The sequence below is a fragment of the Zonotrichia albicollis genome, chromosome 1 (assembly GCF_047830755.1).
Source record: "Zonotrichia albicollis isolate bZonAlb1 chromosome 1, bZonAlb1.hap1, whole genome shotgun sequence".
Taxonomy (NCBI): Eukaryota; Metazoa; Chordata; class Aves; order Passeriformes; family Passerellidae; genus Zonotrichia; species Zonotrichia albicollis.
In genome coordinates, this window is record NC_133819.1 from 13,917,667 (window position 1) to 13,935,094 (window position 17,428).

Below are 17,428 nucleotides of genomic sequence, written 5' to 3' on the forward strand. Positions count from 1 at the left end.
GGCTAAGTCCCTGTGCCATAGCCCTATCTTTGTAGCAAACTTTCAAAATAATGTGCCTGTTACTTTTTGCTCTCTGCTTTCTATGATAAAGTGGATTCATAGAATCACAGAATGGTTTAAGTTAGAACTTCAAGACCATCTAGTTCTAATAGAATCCTTACTGAGTGGGAATATCTTCCACTAGATCAGGTTGCTCAAAATCCCATCCATCCTGGTCTTGAAGACTTCAAGGGCACTCAAATGAATTGTGTTCTAGGGTACCTTGTAAAGGTGTTCTGTTGGCATTATTAATTTAGTTATAGAATTTAACTTTATTTTTTAGCCGCAAGGAGACTTGAGTGGCACTGTGAAACCCAGAATGAGACAGGAGACCCTAAACTGTAACCCACAGCCATCAGCACTAGGGTGCTCAGTGAGGGGAATTGCTTTTTGGTGTTGTAGAGAAGAGAATGACAGCTGCACACTTGTCTGGTTTTAGGAATATTTTGTTCAGACTTGCCCCACAGGTCCTACAGTGTTGACTGTGGTGTTCTGCTGGAAATTGTCTGTGGCTTCTCTACCTTCTGTAAGTGTAGATATGTGAATGAGGCTAAAGATCCAGAGACATCACCTATTGCTTAATTTACCGTGCAGAGGTTATTTTCTAGGAAAATATCAACAAAGATCTCTAGTAACTGACAGAAAAAGTACTGATTTATGTATTAACATTTCTAGGTAATGAGATCTGTAGGGAAAATTTAATCTTTGGAAGGTTCTGGATGAACTGCAGCTAGTTTGATTAACTTTTTGTGTGTCTAAGTTACTATTGCTGATTTTATACAGTTTAATTGCATGACTGCAAGACTTAAGTTCTTGGAATAATGTAACTGCAATTTCCTGGTCTAGCTAGCTTGTTTACTACATTTTTGTCCTAATTTCTCTGCTGTTGCATGTGCTTAGTGAGCATTTTTAGTGATTTTCATGTTGTAGCTCATGTTTACCTACAGCAGGCCTATTAAGCAAAGTGTTTTGGTTGTGAAGTAGAGCTGTGATGCCTCTTAGTATTACTGAGGGATTTTTTTTCCCCTTTTCTGGCAAAAAAATCTTGAAGCAAATTTCCTTTGCAACTTTTTCTTTTCATTCTCTTTTTCTTTGGCCATCTCCTGAGTGCCAGTAAAATGGGTGGGTTTTTATGTTTCATTAGCATTTCTTATAAGGTCTGCCTTTAGACCAGTACCCATTTTCTAAATTGTACTTCTGTAGGGAGGGCTGCAAAAAAATCATGGTAACCAGATGCAGTATTTGTCTCTGGCCTGGAAGAGTGTTAGATTTAACAAAAGAAGCTAATAAAAATGTTCAAATTGACCCTTCTCATCATTTGGACTTCTTGGAGCTCAATCAATCACTCATTATTATCAGAGTTATTCACACAGAGGCAGAAGTGCTAGTGTTTCTCATAATCAGCCCTTGAGCCAGACATAATTTGCAATTTGAAGCATTGTATTTGGAAACAATAATGCATTAAAATGAACAGAGCAGGAATTAGAAGTATAGTTGTGGAGAGAGCGCGTTGCTGAGTAGCCACGGCTGAAACGCTGTCTCTGAGGATCCTGAGTGGACACCAGTAATTAGAGGCACACAATGTGGTATTGTTCCTACCTAAATGGGCCCACAATTTTTAAACTCCTCAGTGGAGTGTGGCAAATGCAGCAGCAGAGGTTGCCCACCTCGCTGCGTGGCTGCAGGGCAGCTGTGGGCAGGTGGGGAGCGCTGGGGTAAGGAGGTGTCACCTGTTGGCACAGTGTGAGCCAGGGGTGGGCAGCTGAACCTGGCACCCAGTGGCACTGGGATGTGGGGTTTTACTTCTTCATAGAAAACCTGCTTATGTTGTAGAAGAATGACCACATTTTGCTTTAGATTGTCAAGAACTTGTTAATAGTGGCAGTGGTTGCTGCTGAGCATTTGGGAATATTTTGTTATCCCTCTGTATGCATATATTATGTATTGCATATTGTATGTGTGCTTTTATGTATGCAGTCTGTGTGTTAACAAACTGCAAGCCTTCACTCAGGCTTTTTCAGGAGTCTGCTCTTGGCTCTGTATGTAAGGCTTTGTTTTGTTTTTTGCAATTTGTATTTACAGTCTTTCAATTACTGTTTAGTATTTTACTGTCCAGTATTGCATTTTAGAACAGGGCATATCCTGTTTGAGAGGGGTGACAGGAGAATTTCTAAGTACATTAAATCACAGTATAAAAGGATATGTGTCTGATTGAGATTATATATTTATAAATTATCTATTATATAAAAATACTGAATTAGCTTAGTTGGTCACATGTATGAACTACTTTCTTCAATGACAAGTAGCAGACAGTGTATCAAATTTAAGCTTGGGGCAATTAACTGTGGTCAATAACTACTCTCTTTTTGAATACATACATTGCATTAAAGAGCTTTGGTCACAAACTTTAAAATGCTTAGACTGTTATGAAATGTCCATTAAAATGTCATGTACTACTTCTGTGGTTGCTCCCATCACTGATGACTGTTAACAAAATTGTACCTAAGCAGAAGATTTTTTTTATATTCCTGACTCCTTCAGGGATACCACAATTCCCAGTTTTACAGGTTTTGTCTGAATATGAATAATTTATGGTGACTTTTACCATGTTGTGGTGCTGCTTACTGAGTAGATTTGGACATCTCTGCTTCTTGCTGCCTTCTTTACAATAGTATCATTGTCAAATTTTTGATAGTTTCTTTGAACTTCTCAGCCTGCTTTTCAACTACAGTGATTTGAAGTAGTTAGGGCTTTCTTTCTGATTGCTTGTGCTTTATTTATTTATTTATTAGAGCTGGCCATGGCTCCAGCTAGCTTCAGGCAATCACGAGTAGCAATGCAAGAGGATTATCTTCTGTTTAGAAATTTGCAAACAGATGGTCTTTCCATAAAAGAAATCTGTTTTTAAAAGTTCCACCATTTTATGCTGGAAGTAAATATTATAAATGTTTAAGTTGTGAAAAGAGAGCGACTTGGTGTGAATAATATTCTGCCTGTTGCGTCATGCCTTTCAGGAAATGTTATCTAACCTGTTTAGGAAAATAATTGAATGAAAACTCATGACATGTCTCTAGTTTGGCATCATACCCATTTTCTTGCAAGTTGGGGTAGTGGTTCCCAAAGGCAGGCAGATTATATTTCCCTGGCTGGAAGCACCTATGGATCACATTTGTTTACACTTTTTTCCTGGAGGTTGGTGTGGGGATCACCGGTGCTGCTGCACGTGTAGCGTTGGGCCACCCTGTCTGTTCTTTTTGAGTAAACTTAGTTTGGGGAGATGTGCTAGAACACCCCCTTAAATGAGGCTGAAAAATGTTTTTTTAATGTTTGGAAAGAAGTGATATGGAGGCTGCTGGGAGAAAATGTGTGAATAGAACACAGGAGACCTTCACATGCTTTACAGTATTCAGGCCCAAGGTGGGCACTTCAAAGGGCTAATATTTTGCAGTAATAGCCACTTTGGTTCTTGTGCTTTGAATTTCTGTGTTTGTGGCTGAGCATGTGAGTTTCTTTATTGCTTGAAGGCAAACATCATGGCCTGAAGAGATACAGTACCTTTTTAGAGTGTTCCTTATTTCATGAGTGATCTGTGACCTTTAGTAATGTGCTTTTCTTGGTTTGTGACAGTCGAGTTCTCCAGGAACCCTCCTGGCGGGGGTCCTCTGCTGGATGTTGCACCAGAAGAATTGCTGCTTTATCAGTTTTAACATTTGCAAGGAGATCCATGGAAAATGAAGTTATCAACGTCTATTTTAATTATGCCCACAAGCTCCTGCATCAAGGTGCCTGCACATCAGTGCTTTTGTGTCCTCTCAGGACAGTGCTGCTGCTGAGTCACTCCAGCAGTCACTCCACTCCCTCCCAACAACTAGAAGTGGATCTACTAAATTGATTACTAACATGTCATAACAGGCTATTTCTAGAAATCTATTGCCAATATAGAAATGTTTACACTTAAAAACATGTTTTTAAAAATAGCACTTGCACAATTTTGCTTGGAATGGAAAGCTTCTAAACCTTCAGATCATCACTAAAGAGGGAGGCTTTTGTTTGTGTGCTGTATTTTTGTTTTTGCTTTTTTTAGCTACAGAAAGGTTTTGTGTGTCCCAATAATATGTTGCAATATAAATCGTAGGATTTTGCTGATACAGCAGGGTGAAAAAGAAATCATTCCAAAAACATTCAAGCAGTGTTTATGTTAGGTGTGTCTCTGTGTGTGTGAATACTGTTTGCTACTAAGGGGAAAAGAGCATGCCTTGAAGCTAGAAAACACTGACAAAATAGCTCAAGACACTTACCAATTGTTAATTTTTAATGAGGGTCTTTTTTCTATTAAGGAACCTAATGCTACCGAACTTGTCTCAATCAATTTTTGCGTTTTTTTCATTAATCAACTAATGCATGTTTCTTCTGTAGCTCTTTATTCTAATGAAATATGTGGATGATTTGGCAGACAACAATGATCTCATCAGTAACGCATCAGAGTAAAACCCTTTTAGCAGATTACACATGTATTATTTTTGTTGTATCAAGGATGCTGACATATATTCTTTTAAACTGAATCTACATTTGAGGTAACTTCTAAATGTGGAATTTCTGTAGCTACTTGTGCATCCTTCTTGCTTCACTCGTCCTATCTGTATTTATATCTACTTATGCAAAATCATTTACATGTTCTTTATGTCTACATGTGTGCTTTATGAACATTTCACATATTTTTTTTAATGTATTGCATCATGTTGTAGCTTGAGCCTGTTCTTTAAATGTTCTGCTAAGCAGTCTTCTCTGTTGAGCCTCATGCTGTTCATTTGCTCTGATGCACTGGCCCAAAGCCACTGGAGGCCCTTGTTAGTCAGTGCCTCTCTGTTCAGCATGACAGACTTGGGATTAGGTCACCTCCTAGTTTGTGGCAGTCATTCAAGCAAGTGAGCTTGAAAATGAGCCAGCTGACAGAGAGGTTTGGGCATTCATTTTAGTTTGATTAGATTATCCAAAGTTCATGAGATTTCCTATTTGAGGGTCAAGCTTACGGCATACAGGTCTGTGTTCTCATATTTTTATTAATAATAATGTGAAAAACCAGTATCATGGGGTCTGAGGATGGGCCTTTCCTCTGATATAAGTTGGCTGTTATGTACTAGAGATCATACATTTAGAAGATGGTCCTCTTACAATTTTTAATTTCTTCACTCACTGTGATACCTGTTGTTGGCTGAATTTAAGAATTAAGCCTGTGGATCCGTGAGTATGACTTTGAGCATTAACACTTATCCTGAAAATTTCTCCAACCCTAATGTAAAAGGAGAATTAAGGAGATATAAATTAAGTAGAACTCTGGAGTATCTTGGCAATTAGAGTGAACAAGATTTCAGCTGCTCGCTTTCATCAATTTCTCACACTCTTGGACAGACAGGATATTTTTAATTTATAACCTGTATTTCAGTTAGTCATAGAAGTTTTTTCTTTGCTTGTGCAGCTACAAAATAAAATTAAACTACTTTTTAGATATACTTTTTATAACAGGGTTTAAATGAGAGAGCTGCTGAATAAACAAGCTGTTACATGAAGTAAACATTGTTAGTGTTATGGAGAGATTATTCTATAACCATGAAGTTTGTGTCCTCAACGAAGTATTAAGCTATATCTGTGAAAGGAAATTTATGAACAGAATGGTAATTTTCTTATTACTTGGATTTTGGAGGAAAATGTGCACTTCTTTTTTTCTCTTTTATTTTCGACTCTGGGTAATAATAATCTGTGCTCTGCTTATTAGAACTGAGATTGAGGCAAGTGGTGCCCACAGGTCAGTGTTGTGCTTCTGTAGCTGCAGGTGCTGCAGAGTAGCTGATATAGCTCAAGCTATATCCAAAGAACAGAACTGTTTTCCTTATGAATTTGGTGACTTGGTGAGGCAGTTGTGTGTGTAATTTGGTTGCACATCATGCAGTGGCTTGTGTCTGTGCATTGGTGTGTTCTGCAGTGATTTAGGCTGGGCTTTTATAACTCGCAGTCAGATTGTTGGCACCAAACATAGCAAAAGAAATGAGCTTGGGGTTAGATTCTCAACACTGTCTGAACATCAGAGCCACAGATGCTCGTTTCCTGCATGGTTTTGGATTTTAATTCCAAAATCAGTGGTTTCTACCTTTGTTTTTAAGCTCTGTCCTCCTTTTCAGTAATGCAAGGAGCGTTGCTGTGCAGATGCTGAGTGATGGAGTTCTCATGTCTGTATCTGAAGGAAAGTTGTCATTTCATTTACATTTGTAAGAGCTGCAACAAGTATCCCAGCAGCCAGCCCCCAGCAGTGAGAATGAGACCATCTCAGGTTCAGAGAGTGCCTGAAAATCACCAAGTGCTCGAGGCACTCCGTGAGCAGCTGCACACAGCAGAGAGCTGCGCCTGTGTCTGGGGAGGGAGCAGCGAGGGGCAGGATCACAGCACTCGGCTGTGTCCTCAAGGCCTTGCAAAATCTGGAGTCTGTGTGACACAGCACAAATGGATGGTGATTTCTGCTTTACAAGGGACATATCTTTGATTGCACTTCACAGGTTTCAGTCTTATGCTGTTCCCAGTCACTTCAGTGGGAGAGCTTATTATGTGGGTGTGCCAGGTCTTTCAATATATGGATTATGGAAAAAATAGTATTGGAAGCAGTGAGGTTCTAAATTTGCCTTGGGTCATGTGTGGGACATACATCCTAATTCCATCTCCTTCCTTTGGAGTACCTGAGCAGTAAAGGAGGAAGATTCACAATGGTGCAAAGCTTGGTGGTTTGCAGGGAAGGTGTCAAACACAAAATGTTCATGGGGCAAGTCAGGGACCAGAGGAGCTGCCCTTGTAAGGAGATGAAACTTTCACATAGGTTAAGCCAGATCTTTGCATTGAGCCAGTGCATGCACTTCAGGGTGTTGTACATACCAGGAGTGATTCTGGGGACCTGACCCACACAACTAAACAAGGGCCACCAAACAGCAGCAGAAAGGGCTTTACCTGTGGCTGTGGAGACAGCGCACAGTAACAGTGGGATGTGGTTTTGGTGGTTTGAAGGGATATTGCATAGACTGCTTGAATTTCAGTGGTCTGAATAGTCTTTTTTCTTAGTGTCCTGTTTAGGGTAATGTTCATGAATAGGAAACATCATTTATATGAGTAGGAAACATCTACCTGAAGAAATTAGGACGGATGATTTTCTATAGCTTGACACCAGAGTAGTCACACTCAAGTACAGCTGAGAGAGTTTTAATGGTGTGCCTTGGCATTGCTGGATGTTCTATTTCTGTAGTTAAACTTAGCTTGATTATGACTGTTAAATAAATAATTTATAAATGTCTGCTATAAATTTGGTGGAGAGGATGCTGATTTGGGCTGTGGGTTTCATTATGACTGTAAATCATGCCGCATGAAGCAAGCACTTTTAATAGAAGTAAATAGCAAACACTTTTAATAGAAGTAAATAACAAGCACATTTATTGCTAGCAAGAGAAATCTTACCAAAGACTTAGAATGTTGTTTGTAGTGGGGAGTGTTGACTTCATTTCTGTAGTTGCCCCTACAGAAATAAAGGAGCTGTATGGGGGTGTACAAATGTCTCTCCATCACAGTTCTTTTCAGCACCTTTCTCAATTACTTGGTGGCTCTCTCACCATCTTCTTGAGATGCTATCTTGGCATCTTCTCAAAGCTTTGTGACTGTTAAGCCACCAGGAACACAACTGTGCCTTGTGCCAGAAACACGAAGCCCCAGTCAGGGAGGGGGGAGGATGGTGTTTGTTTTTCCAGGCTCCAGTGCAGGGACAGTGTGCTTAACGTTGCTGAACTTGTTACAGGCAGTGGTGATTGTGGCAGATAGATCACTCCTGCGGGTGACAAATCCTGAGAAGGCACCTGTGCAAGACCACCATGGTTCCTACTCTGCCAGGCCGTCCACTGCTGGGATGACCACTGAGCTTGCCAGAGATGGGCACTGGGAAGGCTGCAGTCAGAGTGGGAACAGTGTGGCCACCCCCTGAAATCCCTGGGAAAGAACCTGAGCTGTCTGCCAGAGACTTTTATCAGGATGGTCCTCAGGGGCAGAAGGAACTTTAATTCCCAGATGACTGGAAGAAAACGCTGAAAGAGAAGAAGGGTTGTTGCCACAACTTGCTCATGACTGAAAGCCAACTGAGCCCTGGTGCTGCTGTAGGTGCTCCCTGAGTGGTGCCACCTCTGCCTCTCTGGGAATGCACATGAGCTCTGGGTGCTCTGGACCTGCCTGGTTGGATCTGCAAATTCAAACCTTTGAATTCTGCTGGGTTTGCATTACATGTTAACATTAGAAATGCTCTCCTCACAATCATGCAGCCTGACCAGACATTTATTAGATTGCTTACAAGGATTATTAGAAATTTCCTGTGTACTTTATTTTTTTAATAAGGTATTGATTTCACTATATATCTGTTCACACTTGAAATGAGTTGATTTATGGTGGCAGGAATTCTGTTTTGCTGCCAAAACCTAATGGGCAATAACTAATCCAATTTTTTTCTTTCCCCCTCTTCCCCCCATTTTTTTAAACAATGATATTTTTTTCATAAATAAACTGGGTACTCCAGAGTTTGATTCCTTTGCTTTATCTGATATTTTAATTGAGCTGAGGAAGTACAGAAGACTGAGGCAAATGTGAGCATCCCAGAGATGCTGTGCTGGAGTGACACATATGCTGCTTGTCTCCTCACAGCTCTGCACGTTCTGTCGGTCAGACCCATGCTGCCACCTCAGGCACTGTGTGTCAGGGCAGAGTGGCTCAGTTCCACTGTTTTTCTGCCAAAACTCCTCTCTGGGCTAGAGGTTTTAGGGCTATTTTAAATTAAACAATCTCTTTTGTCTGGTGCACAACATCCAGAACTTGATTTGAATCTCTTGTGTCATATATGTAAATGCTTTTTATAATGGTTTTGATTACTCTCTAATAAATAGGTGGATGTTTTAAAAGATGCATGTTGGTGTTTTGAATTTAAGTTTCACATATAACATTATGAAATCAGATTCATTAACTTTACACCCTATTTTGCACTTCTTAACCCCATCATGTCGTCTGCCTATCCCTTTTTCAGGTGGTTATTGATAAACAGTTTTAGTTTTCAGATGCCTGAATTTCTTTGGAAATGAGCAATCTGTATTGGAGAATAGGCAAACAGTTTAAAGCTCATGTACATGCTCCTATGGTGTATTTTTTGAATTTTGGTTTTAAAGAGCTGCCCTAAGAGCTGTAAACATCATTACACAATATAAATAATATATCTTGAATGAATGGCCAGAAATTAATCATTCTGCAGGGTTGCTGTGCGGTGTACTTCAACCCACACAATGGCTTTCTCCTAGAATCAAAAGGAAACAATGGGAAATATTATAAATACCTGGTGAACTCTAAATATTTTAAAGATGTTACATTAACAGGTCAGAAGGAAGTTTTAAGAGCTCTGTGGTTTATTTCACTGTCCATGAGCATTTGTGGTGTCCTGTTGGCACTATTGCTAGACGTGTTTGATTGCAAGTCTCAGTGCTTTAATTTCACTTTTGATGTGAATCTGAGTGTGAAGTGCCGCAGTGTCAGTCAGCTCTCAGATCAGCATCTGGTATAAAAAAAGTAAAATTCTTGCTGTTTTTGGTGTGATAAATGATGCCACATTTAATTGGTATATATACTGTTTAACAGACACATGTTAGCCCTTCTGCCTTAAATAGAAAATTTTCATCTAAAGTTTAGATCTATTTAAAGGTTATTTTAAAGTGTTTGTTTGGTTTGCTCTGTATGAAAGTCATTCCTTCCAGAATAGATCAGAAATGTCTTAAGAAATAGGAATAACTTTGTCCTAATAATAACTGAGTATCTCAAATGCCAAATTCTTCACTCCCTGAAAGTTTAAAGAAAAGAGTGGAATGTGCAAATACGCAAGAAACTTAAAAAAATTTGAAATGTAGCCTGTAGAGGGGAAGAGGAGATGTGAAGAGGGCAAGCCCTGAGTTGGCAGCACCCATCTCTGTCTGGGGCAGCCCCAACAGCTCCATCCCTCCATTCACCCTCCCACACTGGAACACCCTTTGGGAAAGAGTCATGAGTAAAAAAGTTTAAATAAGAACCCCTGGTGCTGAAAAAGAACAAATTGACAGTTTTGAAAGGTGTCCTCTGTGTGGTGAAATGGCCCCAGTGGGGTGTGAGGGCTGGTGTTGCCCTGGGAGCTGTCAGGCCTGCAGCTCCCTCTCGCCTCTCCAAAGTGGGGAAGCCTTTGCTTAATGCAAACCTGAGCTGTGTCCTTGGGCACAGACGCTGTTCTAAAAAACATCGTTTGACTGTTTAAAAATAACGGCACCAAAATCCTGGCATAAAGGAGAAATGTGGTCCAATTATTATTTTTTTGTCTGTTGTGTTCTTCAGTGAGGAATTCTATAAACTTTTAAGAGGAGTGAAGTGAAAATAAAAATTAAAAAAACTTACATAAAAAAAACCAACAACCTGGAAGCAGACTGAAAATACTAAAAATTGAGATTCTGAGGTCTTTGCGCTTTCCCTTCCTGGTTTCCCAGCAGTCCTTCTTGGAGAATTCTCTTTGTCATGGAAGAAGGAAAATACAGTTTTGTTCATGTCACAAGTTAGATTCTTTTTTTGTGTGTTATTAACAGGTTTGGCAAACATCGCAAAGATGACAAGAGTGAGAAAACTGGTAAAATAAAAGTGCAGGAAGCTCTTACTTCAGAAGAGGAGAGAATACGAATGAAGCAAGAACAGGAGAGGTAGACTTCAGTATTTGCTTAAACCTTGATAGACAGAGTTTGTTTTTTAAATTAAATAACTGAAGTACAATTTTCACTGATGAAATTTTCCACATGTTGATATGTTTATATACTTTAAATAACAGGACAAAGCTGGATTTATTTTGGACATTAGTATAGTATAACACAGCCTTTGGCTGTGTTAAGCATCTTTTAGAGATGCAGAGCTCCCTTTCTTATTGAGGAGACTGAAGTAATAAAATGAAATGCTTTCTCTATATATTCTATAAATGATTTTATTGACATTTTCAGAAAACAAATATTTATATAGAATGAAGTATGTTTTGTATTTTTCTTCAGTTTTAAATATCTAGATTTTTCATTGATAAATTTAGGAGAAACAGAAAAATTATGCTTACCAGTATATTTGTCACTGGAGTTCAGTCTATTTATGTGACATGCAGTCTGTTTATGGAATGATATATATATTAAACTGCTAATTGTAAAAATGAGTGGTGAGCACCTCTATTTTTCCTTGTCAGCTTCCCTTAACATAAAAAACCCCCTATATAATATATATGTCATATGCTCTTCTCAATATTTCCAGTCTACTTTTCATCCTATCTCTTGTAGTCCTAGATATTTGGGGCCTAGACTCTGGTGTCTCTCAGAACAATTTCATCAAAATGTTGAAAAGTGTAGGTTACCAGTTAGCTTAAACTGGGAGATGTGAGTTGAGAGAAGCCTCTTTGACATCACTTCAGTAAGGAGACAAACTTTACAAAGTTTGATTGCTGAATGGTAAATAGATTCAGGCATATTTAGCAGTAAAAGTGAACTATACATTAGAATCATTTATCTAAAAATCATGCTATAGCTCACCATAAATTTAGGATTGATGCAGAAACCCTGGAGGGACATTTTCTTGTCCTTGTAGAGGAGATATCATTAATTAGTCATAATGATCTCTTTAATTACCATCTCTATGCAACTTGTTCTTTTGCAAATAAGAACAGAAGTTCATGAATGGTGGCTTCATCATTAACAGCTTAATAGAGAATATTAGAGCCACTGTATAATAGAGAGCTACTGTAACTTTTGTGTAGACTCCTCAGTTAAACCTAAAATGGTTTGCTTTCAGTTCTTTTAGGGTTGAGTGATTTACAGTAAAGACAAGATGGGAGTGTGTGTTTATTGGTTTAACTTGGTGAACTCCAGAAACTACCATTTATGACCCTCTGTTTAGATTATATCATGGGAATTTTTTTACTCTTTAGCAGAGTAACATAAATTGATGTAAAAATTTATTCTTGTCTTTGTCCATCCATTCTGATTGTAGAAGGTGGCTGGATTACAGTGCCTGGATGTTTTTTTCCTAGTCTGATTGATTTTTATTTTTTCTTTTTTAACAAAAGTGAGGCAGGGTCATTAAATTTGTTACTGTTTTTAAAAGTCAAGTGCCTGCAGATTAGGTGGTAAAGAGGAAAGCTGGAATTGAAGGAAATAAGTGATGAGGGTGTTTGTGCAGCCAGCTTCCCTTCCCATGGATGGAGCAGCCTCAGAGCTCATGCCAGGGCTGCAGAGCCATGGAAAGCTGCCTCGGTCGCTCTGCCCAGCTCAGGGCAGGGGATGGCTGGCCAGACAAGCACCACTCTGTGCCCTGGCTTCACACACTGCTGAGCCCCAGCTGGCCCTCGGGGTTTCTTAGGAACATGAGGTCTCTGGAAAATCGGCCATGTACATTTATGAAAAGAAGAAAGTCTTGACGCCTGGGTTAGTAATGTTTCTCTCTCTTCATTCTCTCTCTCTGTCTCTCTGTGTCTCTCTGTCTCTCTCAGTAAGAATGGTCAGAGTATAGACTGTCCATGTGATGGTGTAAGAGAGGTTGCAATAGTCACGCTGGGTACCAAGGTAGAATTATGAAATTATTTGTATAGCCCTCAATGCATGGAGCAAATCCTAATTCCCTGTCCATCAAGTTATGCTAACCAATTTGAATCTTTCCTGGAATCTCACTCCTCGTGTGTCATAAAAACAATTTTATATGTTCACTGAAACTGCAGAAAATGCATGTGCCAGAACTTCATAACAGCTTGATGTTATAGTAACATGGGTCCTTATCCTCCCATTATTCTCTTTCCCTGTGTATTTGCTTTCCTTTGTTTATGTCTATAAGAGAATGCAACTTCTTTGGGGTAGTCGCATGTACAACTAATAAAAGATAATAAAATAGCAATCCAATGTGTGAGGTGCTTCCTTATGTTTCTAAAAAATTCAGATGTTGATTTGGTCCATAGAGACTAAATGTTTTTGCAGTTAGATTGCAGAGTTTCCTTTTGATCCTGTAAAATAATGATGTTAGATACATGCTGTTAATGAAGAGTACTCTTGCAAATTAACTGAACAATCCCTCAAAATGTTTACTAGGAGACAGAGTAAAATATTACTGTCAGTGTTGGCTCATAATGGCTGCTGTTTTAACTTTGTTTTCTGTGGGTTTTTGTGTCTTCTCAATTTTTTTGGCAGTGCAATTCACTTGTTCTATTTTATTTGGTATTTGATACTGTGTACCACTAAAATGATGCAATGCTTTGGGGAAATAGGTTGGATTTAATGAATTTACTATGTATGAGGGGCTAGGAGCAAAAATCCTTAGGGGGGTCAGAGAACAAGTGAACAGTCCATTAAAAAATCAATCATGTCCACAATTTTATGGAATTATTAATTTTAATAGTATTGTGCTTACAGCAGTATTTTCTTTAAAACCTATCATTCATATGGATTATGAGACAAATAAGAAGAATACTCTTCAGTTTACCATGATTAAATTAATAAAATGGCTTTTCTTAAATTTATTATTATTGATAATTTATTGATTCTATGATTCTTTGATTAAGGAGTGTATCACTTAAGCTGTGGATCTCTTACGCCACATCCTATATGTGTTGGATATATATGTATATGTTATATGTAGATGGTGCGTGTTTACTGACAATCTTTAAGTAATTTTGAATGAAAAAAGAAGTTACCTAGTTGAAAATACAGTCAGCTTTCAATGACAAGGAACACTGGAACAATCAGGGGTGTACTTGATAAGACCACCCACTAGTCTTACCAAAAATTCTGTAAAATACTTGCTATTTGTAAATCCTCCAAATGTTGGAACAGCAGTTCATCCAAGGCCATAGAACATTGCCCCATGTCACTATGTTTAACTCTGGTTTATTGCACAAAAACAAGTCTGCTTGCATGATCCTTGAGTATCTGCCAAGCACTGATTTTAAAATCTGTCTGGGCTCTGCTGTGCTGTTAGAAAGGTTTCTCCCCAGCAGTGGCACCAGTCAAAAACTTGAGGCAAGACTGGGCAATAGGATTTCTGACTGTGGCCTTGAGTCTCCTGAGAAAGATTTTATACTGCAGTTTTGAGGAAGCTGACTAAGAACCAAGTTCAGTTAGGTCTGGTCCTGTGCCAGATCACAGCTGTTTTACATATATGCTAATTTGGAGCCCCTCTTTGCTGTGTGGTCATCTTGTCTGCCTATCACTGAATTGCTCAAACTGGGCACCACTGAGATGCTACAATCACATGGATGGGCTGAGAAAACTGCCCTGGGTCTTTGTGCTTTTGTTACAGAAGGTCTTTTATCAACTCCAGAGTCTCCTATGTATCTATGGTTTGTGCATCGTGCTAAGATCTCTTGGATGTTGCAGACTGGAGATGTGTAGAATATCTTGAGCTTTTAGAGATGCTTCTAAATGCTTCTAGTTTTACACAGGCATTGCAATGTTGGATAGACTTAAAAGGAGATTTCAAAACTTTTGTCAGTGACCAAGAGGAATCAGTTAGTATGGGTGACCACCTTGTGCTGTGCTGCTGCATCTAAACCTCTGGAAGCCCACAGACCTTTCCAGTCCAGAAACCCTCTACATCTGGTCTTTGGGGGCCTCCCAGAGTAGGTTTGCTCAATATTTAGCCAGTGTGTACATTGATATCCTGCACCATGATTGCCCTGATATGTTTTCTGAGTTATTCAAGGCCCTTTAGTGTAGTCTCTTTCTTAGGAGATAAAAATACAGAATTGCTCAGAAAACCTACTGCTTTTGTCTTCTAGTTGTTATTGGTAGTCTTTGTTGGAGAGAGACATCCCTCCAAACAGCAGGTTCTGATATCTTTGCTTCTCCCTCTTCCATACCCTTGCATTTTTATTTCAGTTTTTTGTTGATGTTTTGAGCTTTTTTTTTTTTTAAATTCTTTTTCTTTCCATTTCAGCTTTGTGTTCATTACAAAATATATTGTCAGCAAATCCAAAACCTTTGCCTGTGGTCTTCCCTTCTTTAGCACAGGCATGTGCAGTTCTTGGCACACATGGCAAGGCTGTATGTGCCAGTGATCTTCAGCCTTGGGCTGAGTTCCTTTAGCAAAGAAAGTTCTCCCTGACCTGAACAACTCTACTCTTTGTACCTGAGTAGTAGATAACAGAGGAATGAACTAAGTGCACCTCTTTGTGAAGTTTTTAAGAAATTCATCTGAATCCAGCATGCTTCACTTCTGGATAATGCTTAAAAGATGAAAGTTGCAATTCTCATGTAATCTCAGGATTCAGAGTTCGTGATCCATCTATGGGCAAACAGTGCTTATGCTGTAATCCGCCTCTAGAGGCACTTCTCCTCTTGGAAGCTAAGTCTAGAGGATATTTTCTCTGTTTGGTTAATACACTGATTTAAGAGCTTTACTAATGTTCTGTAAATCTCTGTGTTACCATAAAAGTGTTTTAATCTTAGTATTGTATTCTTCCTCAACTTCCACTGAAACGGATGCAAAATCAAGCGCTTAAACACCTGTGTTGGGAGGATCAGTCTCGAGGAGATAAGGAGAAACCTTTTGGGAGAGAATTAAAGTGTTGTGCTGGTGGAAGTGCTGTGGCAGAGGCTCCGGAGATGCTGGCAGGGCGATAGAGCGGTCAGATGGGGGCCTGTGTGGCCGGGGCTCGCTCTGCTCTGTGGCAGCAGCTCTGCTGTGCTGTGCAGTTAGAGCCTGTGCTGTGCTGTGCAGTGACAGCCTGTGCTGTGCAGTGCTGGAGCGCAGCTAACGCGGCAGAGCGGTGCCGCGCTGGGTGCGTGCATGGGAATAGATTTGTCTGCACCAGAAACATCCCGCTGTGCTGGTTTCCCCCTTTCTGATCCGGAAACGTGACCTTTTGTTCCTCTGCCTTACAGAGGCAGCTACATTTACAGATTCTGCGGTCGCTGTGCCCCGAGTGCCGCCCGTTCCCGGCCGGAGGTGCCTGGGGAGCGGCGGGGCCGGGAGGGGGAGCTGCGGGCTCGGCGCTGCCAGCCCGGCCCGGCTCGGCGCGGCTCGGCCCAGCCCCGCCGAGATCGCTCCTGCGGCCGCGCCCGGCGCCGGTGTCAGCTGGGGACAGCCGTGCTGAGCTGCGGGGATGGCTCTGGATGGCCGGGAATGCTCTGGGTGGCCGGGGATGGCCCTGGAAGGCCGGGGATGGCTTTGGGTGGCTGGGGATGGCTCTGGGAGGCCGAGAATGGCTCTGTATGGTCAGGGATGCTCTAAGAGGCTGGGGCTGCTCTAGACGGCCGGGGATGTCTTTGGACGGCTGGGGATGCTCTGGGCGGTGAGGGGTGCCCTGGGCAGTCAGGGATGGCTCTGGATGGCTGGGGATAGCCCTGGGCGGTTGGGGATGCTCTGGGAGTCCGGGGATGGCTTTGGACAGCCGGGGATGCTCTGAGCAGCCAGGGATCCTCTGGACAGCTGGAAATGGCTTTGGGCGGTCAGGGATGGCTCTGGGAGGCCGAGGATGCTCTGGGGGCCGGGGATGCTCAGGGCGGCCGGGGATGGCTCTGGGCGGCCAGTGATGCTCTGGGTGGCCGGGGATGCTCTGTACGGCTGAGGATGGTCCTGGACGGTGGGGGATGCTCTGGGCAATTAGGGATGCTCTAGGTAGCTGGGATGGCTTTGGACAGCCAGGGATGGCTCAGGGCGGGTTGGGATGCTCTGGACGCCCGGGGATGTCTCAGGGCGATCAGGGATGCTCTGGGGGCTGGGGATGCTCAGGGCGCCGCGGAGGAGGCGCTGCTGGCTCTCACGGCGGGGAGGGAGCAGCGCGGAGCCGCGGGGGCGCTGCCCGGGGAGGAGGGTCAGGCGTCTGCCCTGCGCTGGCAGATTTGCTGTTACTTTTGGAGCTCAGTCAATAGGCTGACAGCGCTTTTTTGTGCGGATGTAAACAAGGCTGCGAGTAGAGTGGGTGTCGATCACGCGTTGTTTGCCCTAAATTTAGAGGGAAACATTCTGCCTGTTCATTAATAGTTAAAATATTTTTCCCCCCGAAGGATTCGGCTATTCCATAAAATGCTTCCTGTACTATATTTTCCTAAGGGTATATGGGTCTTTATCTCTAATATGTAATAAACTTCTCTTCATCCTTCTCCAGTACCATTAAAGCCACAAGGCCTTTGTTGTAAAAGTATACTAATGAATAGAAATGTTACAACAAGAACAGAAGTCTTGTGTTTTCCCTTCATCATGCATCATCCATTTTAATTAGACGAAAGGGTGGTGAGTACTGTGACAAGAGTCTGGAATTAAAATCATTAATTGATGTCAAGCTGACGAGAGACTGCTAACATGA

The 17,428-nt window shown here is 41.1% G+C and overlaps 1 protein-coding gene across 16 annotated transcripts in view; it reads left to right on the forward strand.

Annotated features, from left to right (window-relative positions):
- The window catches only part of PARD3 (par-3 family cell polarity regulator), a 443,154-nt gene that overhangs the window by 315,567 nt on the left and 110,159 nt on the right, over window positions 1–17,428 (forward strand). For 11 of the 16 annotated variants that reach the window (XM_074558690.1, XM_074558909.1, XM_074558763.1 and 8 more), the window contains one exon: window positions 10,698–10,808. The exons of 3 other annotated variants lie outside the window; for them this stretch is intronic. In XM_074558690.1, the coding sequence (XP_074414791.1) occupies window positions 10,698–10,808 (111 nt within the window). 2 more of the 16 variants (XM_074559608.1, XM_074527750.1) reach the window with 2 other exon arrangements.